Here is a 26347-nt window from a genome sequence, read left to right on the forward strand (position 1 = left end):
ATCCTCACTCCAGGACATGTTTTTCATTGATTTTAGAGAGAGAGGAAGGGAAGGAGAGAGAGCGAGAAGCATGACCGGTTGCTTCCCACAAGCACTGAACCCATCACCGTTTGGTGCATAGGAAGACACTCCAATCAACTGAGCCATACCAGCCAGGGCAGTAGTGTTTAAAATAACAGTTCGTATCGCTTAGACTTACTTCCTTAAGTATTTAAAGGCCAAATGGCATAGCACTGGAGATTTGCTTTAAAATAATCTTATCTGATATGGAAGTAGGGGAAGGGTACAGCTACAATAACCATGAGTTGATAATCTTTGAAGCTGTGTGACGGGTACACAGGAATTCACTTTTCCTACTTTTATGTATGTTTGAAATTTCGATATTATATAAATTTTTCAAATTTGTTGTTTTTCTTTTTGTTCTGCTGGGGAAGAGTTTGGGTGGATAGAAAAAGATCAGAATTTGAGGGCTAAGAAACTAGGACAAGCGGTGAGTGGGTGAAACGCCCTCTGCCGGTAAAACTCGGTCATTACAGAGAACTATCAGTGCCCATTTTTTAAAAACTGAATTAGAATTTACTTTGCTATCTACACAATTGTTCACTGGTATCTCTTTGAATTTCTTACACATATAATTTCTCAAACAAATGTTTAGCTATGGTCTAATAGACAAAGACATGGTAAAGATGTCTGTGAAATATGTGGGATGTGTATGTGTATATGGAATTATTTTTTAAAGTTCTACAAGAAATCGGATGATGATTACTTCTGAGAAATCAAAGCAGTACACCCTTTGTGTTGTTTGAATTCTGTTTACCACGTGTATTTGTTGTTTCATGAGAATTAAAAAAAACAGAAGACCTAAAACAAGTGGGTCTTGTTTGAAATATTTTGGAAGGTGAGCTCTCCATGGATACGCTCATTCTTCCTCGAGAAAAGGAAGTCACAAACGGAAAAAAAGAAAACACACAAGTCATTTTTAAAATCATCCCAAATCTGTAACATTTCTACCAGACCACAGGAAAAAAATGTACTAAATGGATAAAAATGTCACAGTTTACAAGAATAAAATAACTATAATACCTTGCCACCAATTCTGGAAATTCCTTTGTAATTTGCTTTACTATATAAACAATAAACCATTCATCCTCAATGTTATCCCCAAACTTTGTCATGCCAAACATATGAGCAGGAACACCTCCTAAAAACAAGAGAAAAGTAATCATATCAACAAATTAACTTGCCAGTGCAAATAAAAATACAAAGAATCATTCAATTTAACAAACATTCCTTGGTTGTGCTCTGGGTACTATACTAGGATCTGGGGTTGCAATCCCCAGCTCCTTGTATCTGAACAAGATACAAGAAGCCTATTCTTGAGGAGCTGAGGGTCCCAACAATGATAGACAACCAAGTCATCTCAAAACAAGACGATAAACAGAGGTATGCACTGAGGACTATGGGAACATAAAGGATGTGATATCTGAGTTATGCACATCAGAGAAATGACCAGAAAGAAGTAGGCTTTCCAGAAAGACAGAATAGTATGTGCAAAGGCACAGAGGCTCTGCAAATATTAGGTAGCTAGATTTGGATGGAACAGAATTTTTACTAGTAAACAAGCATCCAATTGTATGTAGAAATTAAACAACATACTCTTTTAAAAATATATATATTTTTATTGATTTCAGAGAGGAGGGGAGAAAGAGAGAGAGATGGAAACATCAATGATGGTAGAGAATCATTGATCAACTGCCTCCTACATGCCCTACACTGGGGATCAAGCCTGCAAACCCGGGCCTGTGCCCTGACTGGGAATCGAACTGTGACCTCCTGGTTCACAGGTCTACGCTCAACCCCTGAGCCATGCCGGCCATAAACAACATATGGGTCAAAGAAAAAATCATAAGAGAAATTAGAAAATATCTTGAGGAAATAAAAACAAAAACTCAACATAACAAAACTTATGAGATTCGGTGAAAACAGTGCTAACAGAGAAGGTTATAGTTATAAAAGATCTCAAATCAACAACCTAACTTTATACCTTAAGGAACTAGAAAAGAACAAACTAAATCCTAAGCTAGCAGAAGGAAGGAAATAATGAAGATTAGAGCAGAGATTAAAAAAAAAAGATAACAAAAACACAGTAGAAAAAAATCAACATAAACTGAGTTGGTTTGTTAGAAAGATCAACAAAATTGACAAAATGTTAGTTAGATTAACTAAAATAAGAGAGAGAAGACTCAAAAATGAAAGAGGGGATATTATCACCTATTTCACAGAAATAAAAGGACCATAAGAGAACACTATGAATGATTTTATATCAACAAATTGGATAATTTAGAAGAAATGGGTAAATTCCTAGAAACACACAGTCTATCTAGACTGGTCAAGAAGAAAGAGAAAATCTAAACAGACCTATAACTCGTAAGAAAATTGAATCAGTAATCAAAATTTCCCAACAACAAAAAAATGCCCAGGACCAAATGACTTCACTGGAGAATTCTACCAACCATATAAAAAAGAATTAACATCAACACTCCTCAAACACTTACCAAAAAACTGAAGAGGAACAAGTATTCCCAAACTCATTTTATGAGGCTAGCATCACTCTAATACCAGACAAAAGACAATATAAGAAAACAAGGACCAATATCCCTGGTGAATATTGATGCAGAAATCCTCATCAAAATACTAGCAAATGAATTCAGTAACACATTAAAAGGACTGTACACCAGGACCATGTGGAACATAATCCTGAAATGCAAGGATGGCTCAACATATGAAAATCAATCAATGCAATATACCACATTAACAGAATGAGATCAAACAAGTGCATGGTGGAGTGTCTCAAAAGCTGCCATGGCAAAAAACAGGTGGGAAGAAGAGCCCAGTCAACTCTCCTTATCCTCACCCCAGACCTCCCAAGTTTGTTAAGCTAGAGAAACTCCAATTAGGGTATCTATCTCTATCTATCTGATGTATTAAACTTGAATTTGAACTTCATCCAGAAGCAATGTGGAGCTGTTCAAAACGTTAGGTAGGTGAGTGACATGATCAAATTAGTGTTCTTCAAAAGTAAATTTAACAGTATGAGGAAACCGGAGATGCCTAAACTGGAGAGGTTAGTTAGGTGGCTATCATAATCTTCCAGATGAAGAGATAAAAAGGGCCTATACAGCCCTAGCTGGTTTGGCTCAGTGGACAGAGCATCGGCCTGCAGACTGAAGGGTAGCAGGTTCAATTCCCGCCAAGGGCACATGCCCAGGTTGCGGGCTCAATCCCCAGTGTGGGGTGTGCAAGAGGCAGCTGATCAATGATTCTCTCTCAGCATTGATGTTTCTATCTCTCTTTCCCTCTCCCTTTCCCTCTGAAATCAATAAACAATATATATATATTTTTAAAGGGGCCTATACTGTAGCCAAACAGATGTAGAGAAGGGGTCACATTTTAGGAGTATTCACTCTAGGACTTAGTCCCTGACTGAACATGGTGAAGTGAGGAATTGAGTATGATTTTGAATGACTACCTAACTTGGATAACCAGGTAGATAGCAAAGCCATTAAGCAAGATGAGAAAACTCTGGATAAAAATGATTTTCTAGCCCTGACCGGTTTGGCTCAATGGATAGAGCGTCGGCCTGCAGACTGAAAGGTCCCAGGTTCGATTCCGGTCAAGGGCATGTATCTTGGTTGCAGGCACATCCCCAGTAGGGGGTGTGCAGGAGGCAGCTAATCGATGTTTCTCTCTCATCGATGTTTCTAACTCTCTAGCCCTCTCCCTTCCTCTCTGTAAAAAATCAATTAAAAAAAAAATACATATATAAAAAAATGATTTTCTAGAAAAAAGAGTTGGTTTTGCATGTGCTGCACTAACGTGACAGTGTTCTTGCCAATAAATACATGTATTTCAGTGAATAGGAATTCAATAAAATTAACAGTAAAGAAGACATTTGACAACCAATTGAGAGCCAGACTTATGGTCTCACAAGGTGCCATGCTCCTGATCTGAAACAAGACCTCAGATAAGTCACTGTCTAAGGAGAGCCTGGTCACCTACCCATGATTCACTTGTGTAAAGCTAAAGAAGTCATAGGGCAAAGAGCCATATTTGGCTAGAGGTCAGATCTCAACAACCAACAACACAGGGAAGACAATGAAAAATCTCAAAATGCTTCCGAGTGGCAAATAATGGTTATAAAGCCCAATTATTTCTCTTTATAAGCCAGGCAGAGCCATTCTTAGATCACTACCAAAACAAGGCAGCCTACTAATCACACCATCAATAGTGAGAAATACAGAGTAACAGCTAAAGATGCCTGAATCTGTTTAGTATAGGTACCTAGATACAGTATGGCATAGAAAAATAAAGCTTAAAAGAATAGCCCCACGTTTAATAATGTTGCTTAGTTCCTAAGGTAGTGACTATTAAAATGTTTTCATCAATATGAATGAAAAAAAAATTTAAGGGCTTAACTTAATATAGGCAAGCATCACTAATCTAAATCTCCTGACAACGCTGAATAAACTGTGGGCTATTATATGTCACTGTTATCAGAATGACCTTAAAAGCCACCATATCAAATCAAAGTAAGTACAAGAGCCTTTCTTACCTTTCTCAGGTTTGTATTTGAGATTGAAAGGCTGATTCTGCCAGATATAATGGACCAGCATAGGTGCAAGCTGGGTCATTATTCTCTCAATATACTTTTGAAGAATCTCCTTGTGTTTCTCTGCATCCCTTGGTTCATCTGGTATCAGGAACAGGCGGTACACCACAGCATCTTCCACTGTAGCAAGCTTCATATTCTCCTCCATTTTTCTTTGAAAACCACATGTAAAGTTTCAATAATATAAACCATCTAGAACAATGTAGAAGTAATATACCGTTCCCTGAATTATTTTAGGTGATTCCATTAACACTGTTTTCCAAAATTCAAAATTTATCCACATACCATCATCATGATTTTTGTCTTATCATTTATCAAATATAATAACACTTATTTAACATTCTTTCAATGACCGTTTTGTACTTAAAATTATGTTCTTTACACTTAAAATTGTTACAGGAACTTGTGATATAATACAATGAATGGGCTCTGACTGGGTTGGCTCAGTGGATAGAGCGTCGGCCTGCGGACTCAAGGGTCATAGGTTTGATTCTGGTCAAGGGCATGTACCTTGGTGGTGGGCACATACCCAGTGGGGAGTGTGCAGGAGGCAGCTGATCGATGTTTCTCTCTCATCGATGTTTCTAACTCTCTATCCCTCTCCCTTCCTCTCTGTAAAAAATCAATAAAATATATTTTTTTAAAAATACAATGAATGGAAATCCAGTATCACATTCCCAAATTATATAAGAACAAAATAAAAAAATATTTGCCCTGTAGTTGCAGTGGCGTGTGTAACACACACAGTTTGAGAACACTGCACTAACATCTTCTGTTTAAATACTATCCAAAGTTGCAGCTCTGCCACTAAATTAATTGTCATTTTGGGCACTATCTCTTTCTGGGGCTTTTTCTTTCATTGTAGAATTAAATTGTTACTCTACCATCTCTAGAATCCTGCCCCAATTTAACTTTTTTAATATTTAAACCCTCTGAAAAGCAATCTGACTTACTCTGCAGAATTTTGATCTTTCTCTTTTATAAACACTGTGTATGACATAGGGGAATTAAAAACTACAAAACATTCATGTCTTATCCCAAAACAATCTGCCCATGGTTCTTGACCCTACAACTACCTGTCCAAAATCTGCCCCTTTTTCAGGTCTCAGGGGGGCACAGCTCTGTCATACCAGGAGGTGGTAGATATCTCTTTATCTTCTAAGAGTTTCCATTACAAACAAAAGTAGTAGTTTATTACTGCTGCCGGGTGATGCTTTGTAAACAATGGCACAGCCCTGGATGGCCCACGTGACCCGATTTTTGTATCTACTCGGCTTTCTATCCGACTAATATGAGATGGAGAGGAACCTCATCTTGTCTCCACGCCCTTTCACCGCGGGCTGTTCAAATCCTCATTTGGCCTTTCCGCCCAGAGGGGCAAACAGTAATCCCACCCACCTAACCACCCATGGAGCCAAGCACACCTGAGGAAGAAGAATTCCGTGTCAGACCAGGAGGGGCTTGGGGGTCACGCGAGCTAAAAGAGAAGCGTCCCTCCTTGCGTCTGACAAAATGAAGCCAATTCCTCTTACGGTTGAGGGCCTCTCCGACGCGTCTATGCTGCGGCACCTTCCCTCGGCCGCCCCTCCCACCGCGTGAGCTGGTCGGAGCCGGAAACAGCCAGCAGCCGCCAAAGCCTGGCCCCTCGGCTCAGCCCAGACATGCGTGTGGAACCCGAGGCCCGCTCAGCGCCGGAACCCCGGCGTGGTCACCGCTGCGCTCGGACGGGAGCCTTAGGCGGGTGCGCGATGTCTCCGTCACTTCCGCCCCCGCAGGAAGTAGGGAGGACGGAAGATCGGAGAGGCGGGGAGTCCGAGGAGTCGGCGGTCCGGAGTCTAGGCGACGGGGCGTGACGGGGCTGGAAGGTGGCGGGAGGGGGCCGAGCAGGAGCCGGCCGGAGGGCCCGGCCTGGAGGCCCCCACCCTGGCGTGCCCGTGCCGGCCGCGAATGAGGAGGAGGCGGAGGATGATCTCCAGATACACTCGGAAGGCGGTGCCGCAGAGCTTGGAGCTGTGAGTGATGCTCGGCCATGCCCGCCGACGCCAGGGGAGGCGAGGTGGGGCGCGGGCGCTCCGGGACCCTTCGTGACCAGCCCCTCGCTCCTTTCCTTCCCAGGCGGGAGGCAGGAAGTTTTCTTCGGCGTTCTGTCCTTCCCGCCTGGCCGGACTTTGTCCCTTCCGCGTCCATTTCCAGCTAAGAGACTGTCACTGTGCTGTCCCAGGGCCTGGCCCCCTTGGGCGGCGTTTCCAGAGCTCGGGTCCCCGAAGGCTTTGGTGGTTTCCGCAGCTTCACGCCGCACTGTCCTGGCCACTGACCACCCCGGAAGTTGTTAGTCGCTGACTGAGTGTTAGAGTAAAGGTGAATATATCCAGTGCCAGGCACCGCGCAAAGATGCTTACATGTACTTGCTCACTTAATCCGACCCAACAAGCATGGCACGTGGGGACTGTTATTTTGCATTCTACATGTAAAGACCCCAAGTTAAAGACTGTGCTCAGCCTGAAAGTTGTAGAGCTGAAGTCACACCCGGTGTCCACCGGATTCTCCAGCCTGTGGTCATAGCCATTACACATACTGCCTCTCCATCGCTACAGTTGAGCATCTGAATCCATAAGGATCAGTTCGCTTTGAGACTTACTTAAATTTTATTTGTAAATGTTTATTGTTGAAAGTATTACATATGTGCCTCTTACTCCCCCAGTGACCCCTTCTAGCCGCCCTCCCCCACCCCCATTTCGGGATGATACTCTAACAACTGAGCCAGTGCCAGACAGAATGCATCTTTAAAAATTACATGCATTTTCTATGTAACCACAATGCTGTTATCAAATTTAATATTTTTGGTATTATCTAAGTGTCAATCCATAATCCACTTTCACCATCCTGTTGTCTGTGTCCATGCGTTATGCATATAATTTGCTTTGAGACTTTAGAGAGCAAATATTTCTGGCTAAAAGACACACCTTCCACCCCTAGTGCAGTGTTGTAATTTAGTTAGTAATGATAATGTCACACATTTACTAATGCAGACTTGCACATCTTGACCCCTGTAGCGGCTCAATGAGATGGGTGTGATTATCTTCAGTTTTTCAGAAGATGCTATATCAGACAGGTTACACATCTTAAGATTATATAACCAATAGGTTTTTGAGCTTGGGTGTTTGTTTTTAACTCCAATCCCTCCACCCCCTTTCTCCAATGAGCTATGTAATTTTAGCAACCATACCATTTATTGTTAATTATACATGGTAATAACAAGCCTATTATTTTTCAGTTATATCTGGGCTTCTAGCTAAGGTCTTTTCTGGCTGTGTGACTTTTAGGCAAATTACTAAATTTTTGATCCTTTCTGTAATTTAGGGATAAGACCTTATCTAAAAGCGCATCTAAAGTGATGGCACAAAGCTTGACACATAGTTGGTCCTCAGAAAGTGGTAATGTCCTGTCCCTTCCCACCTTTACTTGGTGCAGTAGCCATACAAAGAAAATCACTCTGTGATATCTCCTTCTTTCAGAAGCTTATTATCCACAAAGTAACAGGATATCTACATAGTAGCAATACAGATAATAAGCTTTTTAGAAATTAGGAAGAAGAAAGTTATTTCCTAATAAAGCAAATAGGGCTTAGCTAAAAATCTGCTTTTATAATAAATTCTGATCATTCAGAAAGTAAAAACTATTATGGAAAAAAGTGATCCAGTATCGTTATGTTACTTGTTCTCTATTGTTACTTTGATACTCCCTAAGATAACTCTCCCAAAAGATGATTCTCTGGAGGAGTCGGGATGATTTGAATAGTGAAGATAATGGGGATTATATGCATCTAAATGACTGTAAATTAAAAGCAATTTTTACTTTAGGTGTTATAATGGTAATTTGCTTTGAAGCAATAACTTTAGTTTTCTCCCTAGCACTTCTAAATTAGACATGTTGGAAAGAATTTGGATAAAGAATGATTTTCGCCGAAACCGGTTTGGCTCAGTGGATAGAGCGTCGGCCTGCGGACTGAAAGGTCCCAGGTTCGATTCCGGTCAAGGGCATGTACCTTGGTTGCAGGCATATCCCCAGTAGGAGATGTGCAGGAGGCAGCTGATCGATGTTTCTCTCTCATCGATGTTTCTAACTCTCTATCTCTCTCCCTTCCTCTCTGTGAAAAATCAATAAAATATATTTAAAAAAAAAAAAAAAAAAAAAAAAAAAAAAAAAAAAAAAGAATGATTTTCAACATACAGCTTAACATTTTTTAATGCCAAACTTCAAACATAAATATAATGAGGCACCAATCACCCACATTAAACATTTATCAAAATTTTAATATATTTGCTTCATCTATATTTTCTTTGTTGTTCATCTGTGAAATAAGGGAGCAAAACAAAACTCCTGACACTATCATTTTACCCCTATATATTCAGTATGCATCTTTAAAATTTTTTTATTGATTGACTGACTTTACAGAGAGAGGATGGGGGAAAGAGAGAGGGAAAGAGAAACATCGATTTGTTGTTCCACTTATTGATACATGTATTGGCTGATTCTTGTATGTGCCTTGGCTGGGGATTGAACCTGCAACCTTGGCATTTCGGGATGATACTCTAACAACTGGGCCAGTGCCAGACAGAATGCATCTTTAAAAATTATATGTATTTTCTCTGTAACCACAATGCTGTTATCAAATTTAATATTTTTGGTATTATCTAATTGTCAATCCATAATCCACTTTCTCTGACAGACTGAAAAAGGTCTTAAGTTTCTATTTTGTAACTGGAATCCATATTTCTGATCCCTACCACTATTTCAAAGACAAGTTTTTAGTTGTAGGATCACTGAATAAGAGAAGTACAAATAGCTCTGCACAAGTCCATCCCCACCATTTAAGAAATAATTTAAAGTACAAGCTCCACTAACTGGGCCCTTACCTTTATATTTGTATACAAAAAAAATGGTACAGTCCACTAAAATCTCAAACTATTCAGTTGTTCTGAGAAGCCTCAGAGCCAGACTACTTGGGTTTGAGTCCTGGCTCCATCGCTTACTAGCCCTAAGACTTAAGCAGGTTACTTAATCCCTCTGTGCCTCAGTTTCCTTTCCTGGGAAATAAGAGTATTAGAGATTTATAATACACATTTGCATATAAAAGGCCCTGGGAAGACCTCTTGTAAAGAAACCTGTGTAACTTGGTTTAACCTATCGTGTTTCCTAAATTTATTTGACTAAAGAATTTTGTGGGGCCCTAACCAGTTTGGCTCAGTGGATAGAGCATCAGCCTGCGCACTGAAAGGTTCCGGGTTTGATTCTGGTCAAAGGCATGTACCTTGGTTGCAGGCACATCCTCAGTAGGAGGTGTGCAGGAGGCAGCTGTTCGATGTTTCTCTCTCATCGATGCTTCTAACTATCCCTCTCCCTTCCTCTCTGTAAAAAAACAATAAAATATATATATTTTTAAAGAATTTTGTGGGGAAGGAAAGTCTACTGTAGATGATTAGGATTGAAATATATAATTAACCCCATAGTTTATTCTCATGCACACATTGAACTCTACAGCAGCACTGTCCAATCTATATATATAAGAGCCTAAGTGACTGAACAACCGGTCGACTGGTCACTATGATGCGCACTGACCACCAGGGAGCAGATGCAGGAGCTTCCCCCTGGTGGTCAGTGTGCTCCCACAGTGGGAGCACTGCTTAGCTGACCTACTCATCTGTCCCAGTGGCCCACCAGCCTGGTGGCAGCCACTCACTCCCTTAGTAGTCCTGCAGTTCCAAGCTCTGGAGAACGTGCCAGGCACTGACGGGCTGGCACCGCTGGCACGATCCCAACAGCACCGCTGGCCTCCTGGAAGTCAGCCTTGGGCACCGCAGCCGCTTCCCCCCGCTGTACGCTCTGCAAGGAAGAAATGATGTAAAGTGGCCACCAGGTGGTTCCCGACAACCAGCACAAATGTCAGCGGGACAGATCTGGATCTTGGGCCGGCAAGGGCGTCCCACAGCCTGCCTGGATGACCGATAGCATCCCAGCCTCGCCCCCCCTCGGGTCGGGCATCAGAGGCAGGGCTCTCCCGATTGGGACTGACTGGGCACGAGCCTGCAGCAGGTGCAGCGGGGCTGAGATGAGTCAGAGCAGCAGGCAGGAGCGGCAGGCAGCGTTGGACTGTGGGTTTCTGCCCAATCCCCACAGGCCACCCAAGGGACCCTACCCATGCACGAATTCATGCACCGGGCCTCTAGTAGGAATATAATACAAGCCACATATGTAATTTTAAATTTCAGGTGGTCACATAAAAAAACACACCTAGAAACGGGTGAAATTAAAGTTTTTATTTTGAAATAATTATAGCCTCACAGGAAGTTATAAAAATAGTACATAGAGTTCCATGAACCCTTCCTTCACCCAGCTTTGCCCAATGATGACATCTTATATAACTACTAGAAGCCTGGTGCATGGATTTGTGCACCGGTGGGGTCCCTCGGCCTGGCCTGCACCCTCTCGCAATCCAGGACCCCTCAGGAGCTGTCGGACTGCCAGTCTTGGCTTGATCCCAGGCCAGGCCAAGGGACCCCACCAGAGCACGAATCTGGTGCATCCCTGGTTAATCTCTTCCTGCCTTTCCCCCTCCCCCCTTCCCTCTGAGATTCATCAGTCTGTTCCATGTTTCCATGCCTGTGCTTTGGGCATCTGCCCCTTGGTGGTCAAGTGTTCATATCATAGCTAACAGTCGAACGGTCACTTAGGCTTTTATATATATAGATAATAACGGTCACTTAGGCTTTTATATATATAGATATATAGATAATAATGGTCACTTAGGCTTTTATATATATGGATAATATAATTTCAAAGCCTGGCATTGGTACAATACTATTGGACCATATTCCTTAATACATTGCAGATGGATCATGAGAATTCTCACTTCATGTTACACAGTGTTTTACAAAGTATCATACTTTAAAAAGATATTAGCTTGTAAGAACATGTAATAAATAACTTCAAATTGCAATAGGTATTTAATTTTAAAGCATGCCTTTAACATTTATGTAAAATATTTTTTGTACTCATTCAATAGAAACTTATCTGGCACTGGGTAAAGCTAGCAATAAAACTATTGGTCCACAATGTGTTAATTCACTTTTCACCAGTTTTTATATCCACTCCTTTGTGTGTGTATGTTTGTTTAGTCTCATATACCAATTTGTGTAACCACCAAGGAGCAGTTTTGTGTATCACTTTCTAGTCACATCCACTCCTTTCTCCATCTCCTGATAACCACCAATCTTTTCTCAGCATCTGTAGTTTTGTAATTTGTGAATGTTACATGAATGGAATCATACAGTATGTGACCTTTGGGATTGGCTTTTTCCACTAAGCATGATCCCCTTGAAATCCATCCAAGTTGTTGCATGTATCAATAGTTCACTTCTCTTTCTTTCCTTTTTTTTTTTTTTTTTGCTGGATCATATTCTGTTGTGGATATACCAGAGTTTAACCCTTCACCCATCTAAAGACATTTCAGTTATATTAAAATTATAATGTGAATGTTTATATACATATTTTTGTGTGAACATCAGTTTTCATTTCTCTGGGATCAATGCCCAAGAATGCAATGGCCAGGTCTTATAGTAAATGCATATGCTTAGTTTTATAAGAAAACAAAACTATTGCAAAGTGGCTGTACCATTTCACATTCCCCACCAGCAATATATGAGAGACACATCCAGTTTCTCCACATCCTCACCTGTATTTTGTGTTATCACCATATTTTATTTCAGCTGTTCTAATAGTTGTATGGTTATACCTTAATTTTATTTTTAATTTACTGTGAAATTAATTTTTTTAATATTTTATTGATTTTTTACAGACAGGAAGAGAGAGGGATAGAGAGTTAGAAACATCGATGAGAGAGAAACATCGAGCAGCTGCTTCCTGCACAGTCCCTATTGGGGATGTGCCCACAACCAAGGTACATGCCCTTGACCAGAATCGAACCTGGGACCTTTGAGTCCTCAGGCTGACGCTCTATCCACTGAGCCAAACCGGTCAGGGCTTTTTATTTTTATTTTTTAAAAAATTTTTATTGATTTCAGAAAGGAAGGGAGAGAGAGAGATGGAAATATCAATGATGAGAGAGAATCATTGATTGGTTGCCTCCTGCACGCCCCACACTGAGGATCCAGCCCACAACCCAGGCATGTGCTCTATGACTGGAATCGAACCCAGGACCCTTCAGTCTGCAGGCTGATACTCTATCTACTGAGCCAAACCAGCTAGGGTGAAATTAATTTTAATAATATATTTTGTTTAACTCACATCCAAAACACTATCACTTTAACATATAATCAAGATAAAATGATTAGTGAGATACTGTACATTCTGGTACTAAGAGTTCAAAATCCTGTGTGTTTATACTTAAAATGCATCTGTGCATCTCATTTCTGAGTAACCACATTTTAACTGCTAGTGGCTAATGTATTGGACAATGCATTTCCAGAGCAGCAAGAAGTAGGTGACCAACTTCTAGACTAAGTTTCTCACAGGTATATTTTTTGTTCATAGGATATATAACTTTCTTTTTATCTTTCACAGGAAAGGAATAACAAAATATGCTCTTAATCAACATCCCCTTCCAGAGCAGCTGGATGAAATTTCTTCTACCAATGACAGCCATGAAAAAGATAGTTCCCAAAGGTAGTAACACGATGTGTATTTGTTTGTTTTTATACTTGATAATGGCAAAGGTTTTGTTTTTTTAGCTTAGGATTGGTATCAAGCCTTGTACTAATGAAACAAAACAAATTTCAGAGTCTTTGTCTTTAAAATGGCATTGAATTCTGCATCACCAGGTTGTTGTGAGGGTAAAAGGGGATTAATATTTGTAAATGTTTCTTGGTAAACTGTGAAAGTGCCAAACAAGTTCAGATATTACCAATATTTCTGTAATGTCTTTAGTTGTCAAAGGTACATGTTACAGGTGGAATGTTAAAGTATTCATTATAAACTGTGACTAGAAGAATTATGTACAATGACTGCCATCAATTCTATAGGAATTAGGACTTTTTCATGATGTTTAAATTTCAAGTTCTTCACTGATTTTTTGCTTCTTTGGATATATTTGTACATATGCTTATCACATAATTGCTGAGTAGTTAATGTTTTCTCTCTTCCTTCCAAATTCTGCCTTTAGTGAGTCTGACATCACACAAGAATCACCTTTTACATCAACTGACACTGGGGATTCAAGGTCTGCTTTTCCAAGTTATACAGGCACAGGGATCTCTACTGAAGGCAGCTCGGACTTCTCCTGGGGATATGGTGTGAGTTTTATGTTATTGGTCTGAGGGAGCACTTGGGAGATTATTCTGGGAGTGAGGATTTATCAGTATTTTTCATTCCTTCACTCTCCTCCATTGTTTCTTTACATTTTAATACTTAACTTTACCATACTTTATAACATTTGTAAAGAAGCATAATCTTCACCCTCTCAGTATATGTTTTATTTTATAGATATAGTAGTTGATTTTTAGGTCTGCTTACATAAACAACTGTGGGTTAGTATGGATCTGGGCCTATATTTACTCCTTTGCTGTGCTCAGGTCACTAATGTGTCTTTCCACCAATGTAACACTAATTTTACTTTGTTTAAAATGTTTTTGAAAGTTTATTATTAAGCCATTATATATTGTTAAATGAAAAAGAGCAGGTTAAAAGAATTTTTATAGTTCTAATTTTATATATTTTTTCTTATATATATTAAAGGACTAAAGATATTTCTCAAAACGTTATTCATTTCTTATTAATTGGGTGTTGAGATTTACTTACTTACTTCTTCATTTATTTATTAATGGCTATCTCCCATTGTAAAATATTTTTAAAAGATCAGCATTTTTTTAAAAATTTAAGACAAATTTTATACACGTCTATCACCTTGATGCAATAGGTATTTTTTTTTCTGTATCCTCTTTCAATCTATATTTAATTTGGCCTAGCCATAATCATGGTGTACATACAATGTTATGCTCTATTTTTCACTTAATATTTTATAAGTACTTTTCCACAATACGGACTTTATACTCTATTGTTGTCAGAAACCTGCTTCCTTTGCAAAATGTCTGCTAATTGTTAAAACCTATTATTATCACCATGAATTATTTTCCAGGCATTTTAATTTAGATGTATATATACTTTCTTTACATAGTTATACGATATGTGCATCCCAGTGGTCTAGTTTCTCATTCTCCATTATTTCATATAAGTATTTTATTTTATTTTTTCCATACCTGTCAGTTTGAATAGTTATATAACATTACCTTGTTTTAATGTATCATAATTGAGTTTTCCCTCATTACTGATACTTAGGTTTTCAGTTTTTCTTTATTTATTCAACAAGTATTGAGCACATTTCCTATCAGATATTTACTTGGGGATATGGGGCAATAGAGCTCTAAGAAGATGAAAGGGTGTTGAAACAGAACATTATAAGGGTGATTCACTTTATTTCATTTTTTTAGGTTTCAATATATGCATTTTTTTAATCCTCAACTGAGAATATTTTTTCCCATTGTTTTTTTTTTTTTTTTTTTTTTTTTTAGATTGAGGGGAAGGGAGAGAGAGGAGAGAGAAAGAGAAACATTGATTGGTTGCCTCCTGCACATGCCCCAACAGAGGCCAGGGACAAACCTGCAACCAAGGTGCATGCCTTTGGCTGAGAATCAAACCAGAGACCCTGCGGTCAATGGGCTGATGCTCTAACTGTTGAGCCAAACTGGCCAGGGTGGATTTCAATATTTTATTCAAGTTTTAAGTGATGTTAATTACAACATTTGAAAGGGAGAATCTAATTCCACACCAAATGTAAGACTCTAAAATGTACCCATTACCCTTAGCTGGTTTGGCTAGTGGTTAGAGCTCCAGCCTACAGACTGAAGGGTTTCAGGTTTGATTCTGGTCAAGGGCATGTACCTCAGTTGCAGGCTTGATCATACCCTACCACCCACCCTCCCTCCTTGAGGCAACCAATCAATGTATCTTTGTCACATTGATGTTTCTCTCTCTCTCTCTCTCTCTCTCTCTCTCTCTCTCTCAAAAACAATGGAAAAAATATCCTCGGTTGAGGATTAACAAAATAAAATAAAATGTACCCATTAAATTGCTAAAAAATAAACTGAGTAGTGAGACTGTAACAGAAGTCTAACTTAGGTTTCAAGTGTTGTCACCATGTTATTACAGTCACCGAGATTCTTCCCAGCTTGCATCTGGAGCTTTTAGAAGCTATTTCATATACTCCGGTGCAAAAGCAAAAAAGACACAACATGAGAGGGAATTGAGTCCTGAATTACTGGCTTCATTACATCCACCTTCTCCACCCCAAAATGTCACAAAAGAAACAACTACCATTACCTGCAGACTACTTTTGGTGTAAAAGAAGTGATGGACGGGGGTGGAAACAGCTCATGAAGATGTCTTAAAACGTTCCTTCGGATTAATTTGTACACACCATCGAACAGTGAGCCTCTCTCAGGTAAGGTAGGAAGTCATGGTTCAGGTCTCAGGAAGTCACAATTTCATTGAAGCAATACAAATTTCCAAAATGCTTACAAAAATCAGCTTCCACTTCTAGCCAGTTCTAGATAAAGAAACCTGGCATATCTAGAGAGACTGCCAAGTACCGGCGAGGGGGATTCACTTTACATAGGGTTATCTGGTAGAGTAGATAGGAGATTCTCATAGAGAAAGCTCTAGGCTCAGGTGGTTTCACTATGGAATTATATAGTTACAGAAGAAATAAGTTACACAAAATTTTTCTAATAAATAGGAGCATTTTCAATTCACTTTATGAACCCAGCATAAGCCCTAGCCAGTTTGGCTCAGTGGATAGAGTGTCAGCCTACAAACTGAAAGATCCCAGTTTGATTCCAATCGAGGGCACATGCCCAGGTTGGGGCTCAATCCCCAGTAGGGGGCGTGCAGGAGGCAGCTGATCAGTGATTCTCTCTCATCACTGATGTTTCTATCTCTTCTCCCTTCCTCTCTGAAATCAATAAAAATACATTTTAAAAAAATGTACCCAGCATAATATTGATGCCCAAACCTGACAAAGACAATATAATAAAAGAACATTATGTCTGAGGTGGGACTTCTAGTACGGCAGAGTGAGTAGCTGGGCAAATCCTTTTCCGAAAAAACAACAATAAAACTGGATACGCCGAAACCGGTTTGGCTCAGTGGATAGAGCGTCGGCCTGCGGACTGAAAGGTCCCAGGTTCGATTCCGGTCAAGGGCATGTACCTGGGTTGCGGGCACATCCCCAGTGGGAGATGTGCAGGTGGCAGCTGGTCGATGTTTCTCTCTCATCGATGTTTCTAACTCTCTATCTCTCTCCCTTCCTCGCTGTAAAAAATCAATAAAATATATTTAAAAAAAAACAAAACAAAACAAAAAAAAACTGGATAAAGTGGTCAAAAGCAACCATTTCAGGACTCTGAAAACTGAACAAAGGTACATAACAAATATAGTAATAGTTATTCATGAAAATCAATAGAACTTTGAGTTAGGAACAGTGAGCATCTGTTCAACTACAAAGACACAAGCTGTGAAAATTAGCAGCTTCAACACCAGAGAGAACTCAGTAGATTTGGAGTGGAACTTGGATGAACCCTATACCCAACAGCATTGTCAATAACAGTAGTCAGCTTAGTGGCACACGAACAAGTAAAAACAGTGGCTCAGATAGCCTGAGGCTTCAGAACTGGTTGGGGCAATAAATGGATTGGCAGACTATTGAGAAATTTATCAAGGAGATCTTGAAAATTGGACAGCCATAGGAGGCCCTGATAAGCTCTCCACATATCCATGCAGAAGAGATCAGACAGGGCCCAAGCTGTCTATACATCCCTGGCTGGCAATGAGTCAGTATGCAGATGCAGAGGAGACATGAGAGGGTCCAAAAATGAAAAGCCAAGGCAATGGGGATCCCAGAATGGCTGTCATCAATAAATCAAGAAACAACAAGTGTTGGCAAGGATGTGGAGGAAAAGGAACCCTGTACACTGTTGGTGGAAATGCAGATTGGTGCAGCCTCTGTAGAAAGTGTATGGAGTTACCTCAGAACATTTAAAATGGAACTGCCTTATGACCCCGTGATTCCATTTCTGGGAATATATATGCAAAGAAACGCAAAACACTAATTCAGTAACATCCATTGCAGCATTTACAACTAGAGGCCCAGTGCACAAAATTTGTGCAGGGGGTGGGAGTGTTCCTCAGCCCGGCCTGCACCCTCTTGCAACCTGGGACCCCTTGGGTAGGGTCCCCTGGCTGCTGGCAGCTGGCCCCACCCCAGCCACTGCCACTGCTTGCCATCTGTGCAGCACTGCCCCCTTGCTACCCTGCCACTGGTTGCCTCCCTCTGCAGGAGACAGACGTGGGGTGTGATCACTTGGCCGGCCTGGGCCTCCCTCTGCGGGGCGATCAATTGCGGGGCTCCGTGATCCACTGCCCAGCAGAGGGAGGCCTCGCCCACATAGCCAGGGCTCTGCAATCACCGCACAGAGGGTAGCCTGGGCCTCCTTCTGTGGGGCAATCGCGAAGCCCCCTCCCCCCCATCGATCACCCCACTGGCCAGTGGCCTGGGCCTCCCTCTCTGGGGTGATTGATCGTGGAGGTCCCCCTCCCCTCATCGATCGCCCTGCAGAGGGTGGCCTGGGCCTCCCTCTGCGGGGCAATCATGGGGCGATGGCGGTGCCCCCCCGACCAATTGCATCACACCCGCTTTGACTGGCCTGGCGCCAGTGCGTGTCATAGCATGGTCATCTGGAAGGTCATCCAGATGGTCAATCTGCTGTTTGGTCATTTGGTCGATTTGCATATTATGCCTTTATTATTATAGATAGTCAAGATTTGCAAGCAGGCCAAGTAGCCATTGGTGGATGAGTGCATTAAAAAGCTGTGGTAATTTACACAATGGAATACCACTCAAACATAAAAAAGAATGAAATCTTACCCTTTACAACAGCATGGGTAGACCTAGAGAACATTATGCTAAATAAATGAAGTAAGCCCATCAGAGTAAGACATGTACCATATGATTTCACTCATATGTGGAATCTAATGAACAAAATAAAAAAATAGAAACAGACTAATAGATACAGAGAACAGACTGACAGCTGTTGGAGGGAATGGGGGTTAGGGGGCTTGGTGAAAACGATGAAGGGTTCAAGCAAAAAAAACATAATAATACACAGTTACAGACTCAGATACCAGTATGGTAATTACCAGGAAAAGGGGGTAGAGGGAGGTAAAAGAGGGGATAGAGGGGATAAATGGTGGTGAACACACAATACAATATACAGATGATCTATTATAGAACTGTACACCTAAAATCTATATAATTTTATTAACCAATGTCACCCCAATAAATTCAATAAAAAATAAATCTTAAAAAGAAAAGCCAAGGCAGCCATAAAAATTCCTTAAATTTGACTTCAAACAAAATAAACTTTAGGATAAAATTCTACTAGAAACATAGTCATTTCATAATGAAAAAAGTCCAATTCATCAGGAAAATAAAGCAGTTATCCTATATAATAAAAGCCTAATATACAAATCGATCAAACAGTAGAACGACTGGTCGCTACTACACGCACTGACCACCAGGAGGCATATGCTCAACACAGGAGCTGCCCCAAGCCAGCAGGCCGCAGGCCAGCCAAGATGGGTGCCAGTGGGGGTCCCCTGATTGCCCCTGTGGTCGCCTCACAGATCGGCCCTGATTGCCAGCCAGGCCTAGAGACCCTACCCGTGCACGAATTTCGTGCACTGGGCCTCTAGTAAATGTATACACATGTAACAATCAAGCCTTAATGTACAGGAAGCAAAATTTGACAGAATTGAATGAAGAAGTAGACAATGCAACAGTTATAGCCAGAAACATCAATACCGTACTTTCAATATTTGATAGAACAGCTAGACAGAAAATCGGCAAGGATATTGAAGACTTGAACAACACTACCTACCCACTTAACCTGACATTTCACCCAATGACAGCAAGAATATATACTCTTTAAACACACATAAAGCAAATTTGGTAAATCTAAAAGGATTGAAATTATACCAAGCATGTTTTCCAAGATGTTGGAATTAAGTTAGAAATCAACAAGATAGAAATTTGGATATCCTCAAGTACAGACATATCTGGAAGATATTTCAGTTTCAGAATACCATAATAAAGTGAGTATCACAATAAAGCAAGTCACATGAATTTGGGGGTTTACCAGTACACGTAAGTTATGCTTATACTGTGCAGTAAACTATTAAGTGTGCAATAGCATTATGTCTAAAATATTTACATACCTTAAACTAAAAATACTTAATTGCTAAAAAAAAAAAGTGTTATCATCTGAGCCTGTTGCCACAAACCTTTAATTTGTAAAAAACAAAACAAAAAACCCCACAGTATATGTGAAGTGCAATATAGTGAAGCGTATGAAAATGAGGTGTGCTTGTATTTGGAAATTAAACAATACCCTTTTAAATCACTGGTGGTTTGAAGAAGAAATCTATAAGGGAAATTGGAAAATATTTTGAATTGAATGAAAAAGGAAAGGCAAAATATCAAAATTTATAAGATGTACATTTTAATAAGTGGTATTTAGAGAAAAATCAATAACTTTAATGCCTATAGGAAAAAATTCAAGCTCATAGAACACAGAGAACAGATTGGTGTTTGCAAGAGGTGGGAGTTAAAGAGTGGGAAAAATGGGTGAAGGGAGTCAAAAGGTGCAAACTTCCACTTAAAAAATAAATAATGGGGAAATAATGTACAGCATGGTGACTGTAGTTAATACTGTGTTGCACATAGGAAAGTTGCTGAGAGAGTAGTCTTAAAATTTCTCATCAAAATATAACTGTGCGGTGATGGATGTTACCTAGACTTATGATTATTTTGCAATATATACAAATATTGAATCATTATGATGTACACCAAATTATGTTGTATGTCAATTATACCTCAATTTAAAAAAGAAAAAAATACCTACAGAAAAAAGGATGATCTCAAATCAACAACATAAGCTTCCACTTTTAGAAACTAAGAGGCAAACTAAATCTAAAGCAAGCAGAGGAAGGAAATAATACAGATTAAAGTAGAAATTAATGAAATAGAAAACAATAGAAAAAAAATCACTAAAGTAAGAAGTTGGTTCTTTTTTTTTTTTTTTTTTTTTTTTTTTTTTTAAATATATTTTATTGATTTTTTACAGACAGGAAGGGAGAGGGATAGAGAGTTAGAAACATCGATGAGAGAGAAACATCCATCAGCTGCCTCCTGCATACCCCCCACTGGGGATGTGCCTGCAACCAAGGTACATGCCCTTGACTGGAATCAAACCCGGGACCCTTGAGTCCGCAGGCTGACACTCTATCCACTGAGCCAAACCGGCTAGGGCAAGAAGTTGGTTCTTTGACACCTGGCTGGTGTGTCCAAGTGGTTAAAGTGTTGACCCATGCACTGAAAGGTCTCAGGTTCCAATTCCTGGTCAAAGGCACATACCTGCATTGCAGGTTGGATCCCTGCCCCAATCAATGTGTCTCTCTCACATTGAAGTTTCTTTCTTTTTCTCTCTCCCCCCGCTCCCTTACACTCTTTCTAAAAATCAATGGAAAAATTTCCTAGGGTGAGAATTAACAATAAAAGGTTGGTTCTTTGAAAAAAGTCAACAAAATTTATATGTTTAGCTAGTTTGACCAAGAAAAAAAAAAAAGACAAATGAATATGTTTAGAAATGAAAGCAGGGACATTGACCCTACAGAAAGTAAAAGGACTAAGGGAATATAGATATTATAAGCAACTCCATGCCAAGAAATCAGATATCTTAGATGTAATAGACAAATTTCTAGAAAAATATAATTTCCACTGACTCAAAAAGAAAAAAATCCATATAGATCTATAATAATCAAAGAAATAAAATTAGCAATTAAAAATCTTCCTACAAATATAAGCCCAGTCCTAGCTGGTTTGGCTCAATGGATAGAGCGTCGGCCTGCAGACTGAAGGGTCCAGATTCAATTCTAGTCAAGGGCACATGCCCAGGTTGCGGACTCAATCCCCAGTGGGGGCATGCAGGAGACAGCCAATCAATGATTCTCTCTCATCATTGATGTCTTTCTTTCTCCCTCTCCCTTCTTCTCTGAAACCAATAAAAATATATTAAAGCAAACAAAAAAAGATAAGCCCAGGTACATATGGCTTTACTGGTAAATCCTACCAAATATTTAAAGAATAAGTAACTTTTCATAAACTTTTTCAGAAAATGAGGAAGGAACATGTCCCAGTTCATTCCATGAGCCCACTATTACCCTGATACCAAGCCAGATAATCACAAGGAAAGAATTCTGTATGTAAAAATTCTAAGGAATCTGCAAAAGAAACAAAACTGATTGTAACTAATACATGAGTTTAAGAAGGCCCTGAGAATATAAATGGGGGGCTGGGTGAAAAAGGTGAAGGGCTTAAGAAGTACAAACTGGTAGTTACAAAATAGTCATGGGAATGTAAAGTACAGCACTGGAAATATACTCAATAATCTATGTAGGGTGCCAGGTGGGAACTAGAATTATCAGGGCTTCATTTCATAAATTATATAAATATCTAACCACTATACTACACACCTGAAACTGATATAAAATACTTATTGAATGTTAAATGTAATTGAAAAATAAAAAACAGCCCAGCTGGTGTGACTCAGTGGTTGAGCATTGACCTATAAACCAGGAAGTCACAGTTAGAATCCCAGTCGGGGTACATGCCCGGGTTGCTGGCTCGATCTCCAGTAGGGGACCAGCAGGAAGCAGCCGATCAGTGATTCTCATCATTGATGTTTCTATCTCTCTCTCTCCCTTCCTCTCTGAAATCAATACAAATATATTTCATAATAAAAAATAAAAATCTAAAGCAAGAAAACAATTGCTGAGAAAAATGAAACATAAATAAAGACATTCATGAACATCTTTAAAAGATGTTCATGAATTGGAAGACTAAATAATAAGATGGCATTTCTCTCCAAATTGATCTATATATTCATTGCATTCCTTATCAAAATCTTGGCAGGCTTTTTGTAGAAATTAATAAGCTGATCCTAAGATTGTTATAGAATTGCAAAGGACCTAGATTAGTCAACAATTTTGAAACAGACAAAGAAAGTTAAGAGACTTACAATATCACAAATGACAATGAAAACACAACAATCCAAAATCTATGGGACACAATGAAAGCAGTCCTGAGAGGGAAGTTTATAGCTCTACAGACCTACCTCAAAAAAACAAGAAAAAATGTTGGTAAACCATCTAACTCAACGACTTAAAGAATTAGAAAGAGAGCAAAAGAAAAGCCCAGAGTGAGCAGAAGGAAGGAGATAATAAAGATCAGAGCAGAAATAAATGACATAGAGACAAAAAAAAATACAAAGGATCAATGAAACCAAGAGCAGGTTCTTTTTTTTTAAAATATATTTTATTGATTTTTTACAGAGAGGAAGGGAGAGGGGTAGAGAGCTAGAAACATCGATGAGAGAGAAGCAAGAAGCATCTATCAGCTGCCTCCTGCACACCCCCCACCGAGGATGTGCCTGCAACCAAGGCACATGCCCTTGACCGGAATCGAACCTGGGACTCTTTAGTCCCCAGGCTGACGCTCTATCCAGTGAGCCAAACCGGCCAGGGCAAGAGCGGGTTCTTTGAAAGGATAAACAAGATTGATGAACCTCTAGCCAGGCTCACCAAGAAGCAAAGAAAGAGGACCCAAATAAACAAAATCAAAAATGAAAGAGGCGAAATAACAACAGACCCCACAGAAATACAAAGGATTGTTAAAAAACATACTATGAACAACTCAATTCCAGCAAACTAGACAACCTGGAGGAACAGCTATATGCTCTTTAAAGAAACATGTTAAAAATGGAAAAACTCCCGAATGTTGAAAATAAAGGGATGGGATAGACTGACAGCTATTATAGAGGAGGAGAGAGGAGGGAACTGGATGAAAGACGGTGAAGGGATTAGCCAAAGAACATACATGCATAACCCAGAGACACAGACAACAGTGGTAATGGACAAAGGGACCCCGGGCTTCCCTCCAGCCACTGGCAGGCACCCAGGAACCCGGGCTTCCCTCGCAGCCCCAGCATCGTACGGAAGGACATCCCATCTAATTAGCATATTACACTTTTATTATTATAGATATATCTAGAGATGATCAGATTAACATTTTATAGCCAAACCTTTGGCTGCTGCTAAAGGATAGATTACAGGGGACGAGGATATGACCTAAATTGCCAAGTGAAAAATGCACACTACAAAGTAATATAATAAAAGCCTAAGCAACCATTACAGCAGAACGACCGGAACGACCGGTCACTATGATGCCCACTGACCACCTGGGGGCAGACGCTCAATGCAGGAGCTGCCCCCAGGTGGTCAGTGCGCTACTACAGGGGGAGTGCTGCTCAGCCAGAAGCCAGGCTCACTGCTGGCGAGCGCAGCTGCCACGCCTGGAGCCTCTCCCGACTGCAGCAGCACTACTGAGGCGGCAGTAGGCGCAGTGGGTCAGGATGAGCACGAGCAGCATGGCACCTGGCCCCAATTCAGGCTCCTTCTGGCCACCTGCCACTTGGTGCACTGCTACATCCCCCGAGGGGTCCTGAACTGTGAGAGGGGACCTCTCTCCCCCAGTGCATGAAATTCATGCACTGGGCTTCTAGTATATACTGAATTGTCGACCTTAAGCTCTAAAAAAATACTGGAATATCTCCAAGCACCTATATCAAAATTAGCAATAATTATGTTGAGTGGTAGAATTATTGGTAATTTTTCTTTTTCTTTATATTTTCTGGATTTTTCAAAATGATTACAATACAGTATTTTTATTATGAAGAAAATGTTACTTTAAAAAGGTAGATATTTCTATACGTTTTCTTTAAATAGAAATAGGGAGGACAGCTGAATATTCTAAGATCTGAAAACAGTAACTTTTATGGAAATTCAACAGTATTTCAAATGGACTAAATATTGAAAACAAAACAAAATCTGATTGCTTTCAATCTTTATGACTTTTAATGGAGTTGAAGTTCACCTAAATATTTTGGGGTGATATTTTCTTCTAGAAACTTGATCAAAATGCCACTGAAAAAGTCCAGGCAATGTTTATAGCCATTGACGAGCTCTTGTATGAACAGAAGTTGAGCACACATACTAAGAGTCTACAAGAAGAGTGCCAACAGTGGACATGTAGTTTCCCTCACCTCAGGTATTGAAGCCCTAACATTAACATATTCATGGGTAATACTAAAACTTGAAAAGTAGATTTCAAAAAAGCTCTTATTATGAATCTTTATGGGCATAGTTTTGATGAACGTAAATAAGGCCAGGCAGTGTAAAGCTTCAGTTGAGAGAAAACTAAGTTGATGGAAGTTTCTTGGAGTTTTCATAACTATCAATTTCTGTACCTGTAAAACAATTTCTGTACCTGCAGCTGAGATATGTGTATTATGGCTGTCCAAAAGCCCTTCTTCTGAGTAAGACAGTCAGAAAATGTAAATATTTACACTTTGACCTACAGGTAAATTCTTAATTATAGTTGAAAGCACATATAAGCTGTTGGGGATCTTACTTCAGAAACCTTATTAGTGCACTTAAACACACATACTAATTTATAAAGCTTCATGTTCTAAAGAACATAATTTATGGTTTTCATTAATTTGGTCTGGCTGTCACCCATTTTGACAGGTTTAATACAGAGGATGGAGGAAAAAATTACAAATGTTTGCTCAGTTTCCCTGGATTTGTTATCGGGGGGGGGGGGGGGGGGGGATTGGCTATAATAGCGTTATCTTTTCCATGTCTATTCTATAGAAGATACATAAATCATTCTTAGTATCAGAATAAGGGTATAGTAGACCTCTATTAGAGCCCAGGTACTTGTTCTGAAAATATCTACATTTTTTTATTCATGCCAGGTAAAGGTGCTTAATTGTCTTTTTATGTTCATTTTGAAGGATTTTGGGTAAGCAGATAGTCACTCCAAGTGAAGGTTATGAACTGTACCCTAGATCTCCTTCTGCTATTTCAGCTTCACATGAGGCAACACTGTCTCAAGAAAGAGATTCTACTATGTAAGTATTCTGATATGTAAGTATTTATGTATCTGAATGCATAAGAGTATTTATTTATGCATCTTAAGCTTGACAACTTATCTTTAAATATTTTTTTAATGTTTTTATTGATTTGAGAGAGAGAACATCAACCGGCCACCTTCTGCACTCTCCCCCCACTCCCCACCCCCCGGGGATGGAGCCGCAAACCTAGCCTGTGCCCTGACCAGGAATTGAACCGTGACCTTTCAGTTCATGGGATGATGCTCAACTAATTGAGCCACTCTGGCTGGGCACTTCCTACTTTTTGATATTTAATAAAGCACAGCAAATTCTGTAAGATTGACTATAGTCTTTGTGCATATTAGAATTTTGTTAATATAATTTTTTTGTTCAAAAAGACATTCCCTAGGGTTTAAGGATATTTTTGTTATGTAAATCTATATATTATCTATATCTATATACATCTATCTACAGATACAGGAAGTTCCCTCTTGGAATAAATGTGTAGCTAGACTGGTTTAAAGAAGTTTAGAGGCCTAAG

The 26347-nt window shown here is 39.8% G+C and overlaps 2 protein-coding genes across 3 annotated transcripts in view; one reads left to right on the plus strand and one right to left on the minus strand.

Moving 5' to 3' along the window:
* ECD (ecdysoneless cell cycle regulator) overlaps nt 1-26347 on the minus strand; it is a 77264-nt gene that overhangs the window by 26348 nt on the left and 24569 nt on the right. Inside the window, exons 1-3 of one of the 2 annotated variants that reach the window (XM_070432965.1) lie at nt 6094-6328; nt 4613-4821; nt 1084-1201 (exon numbers count right to left, since the gene is read on the minus strand). In XM_070432965.1, the coding sequence (XP_070289066.1) occupies nt 1084-1201; nt 4613-4817 (323 nt within the window). In that variant the 5' untranslated portion in view covers nt 4818-4821; nt 6094-6328. Of the gene's footprint in view, nt 1-1083; nt 1202-4612; nt 4822-6093; nt 6329-26347 lie in introns of those variants that run through there. The other variant, XM_070432966.1, reaches the window with a different exon arrangement.
* The window catches only part of FAM149B1 (family with sequence similarity 149 member B1), a 46080-nt gene continuing 26190 nt past the window's right edge, over nt 6458-26347 (plus strand). Inside the window, exons 1-5 of the mRNA XM_070432967.1 lie at nt 6458-6681; nt 13250-13351; nt 13848-13977; nt 24817-24959; nt 25708-25824. Coding sequence (XP_070289068.1) covers nt 6617-6681; nt 13250-13351; nt 13848-13977; nt 24817-24959; nt 25708-25824 — 557 coding nt within the window. The 5' untranslated portion in view covers nt 6458-6616. The remainder of the gene's footprint in view (nt 6682-13249; nt 13352-13847; nt 13978-24816; nt 24960-25707; nt 25825-26347) is intronic.

The sequence above is a fragment of the Myotis yumanensis genome, unplaced genomic scaffold, assembly GCF_028538775.1.
Source record: "Myotis yumanensis isolate MYYU_CA2020_CCGP unplaced genomic scaffold, mMyoYum1.0.hap1 SCAF_13, whole genome shotgun sequence".
In the NCBI taxonomy this organism is placed as follows: Eukaryota; Metazoa; Chordata; class Mammalia; order Chiroptera; family Vespertilionidae; genus Myotis; species Myotis yumanensis.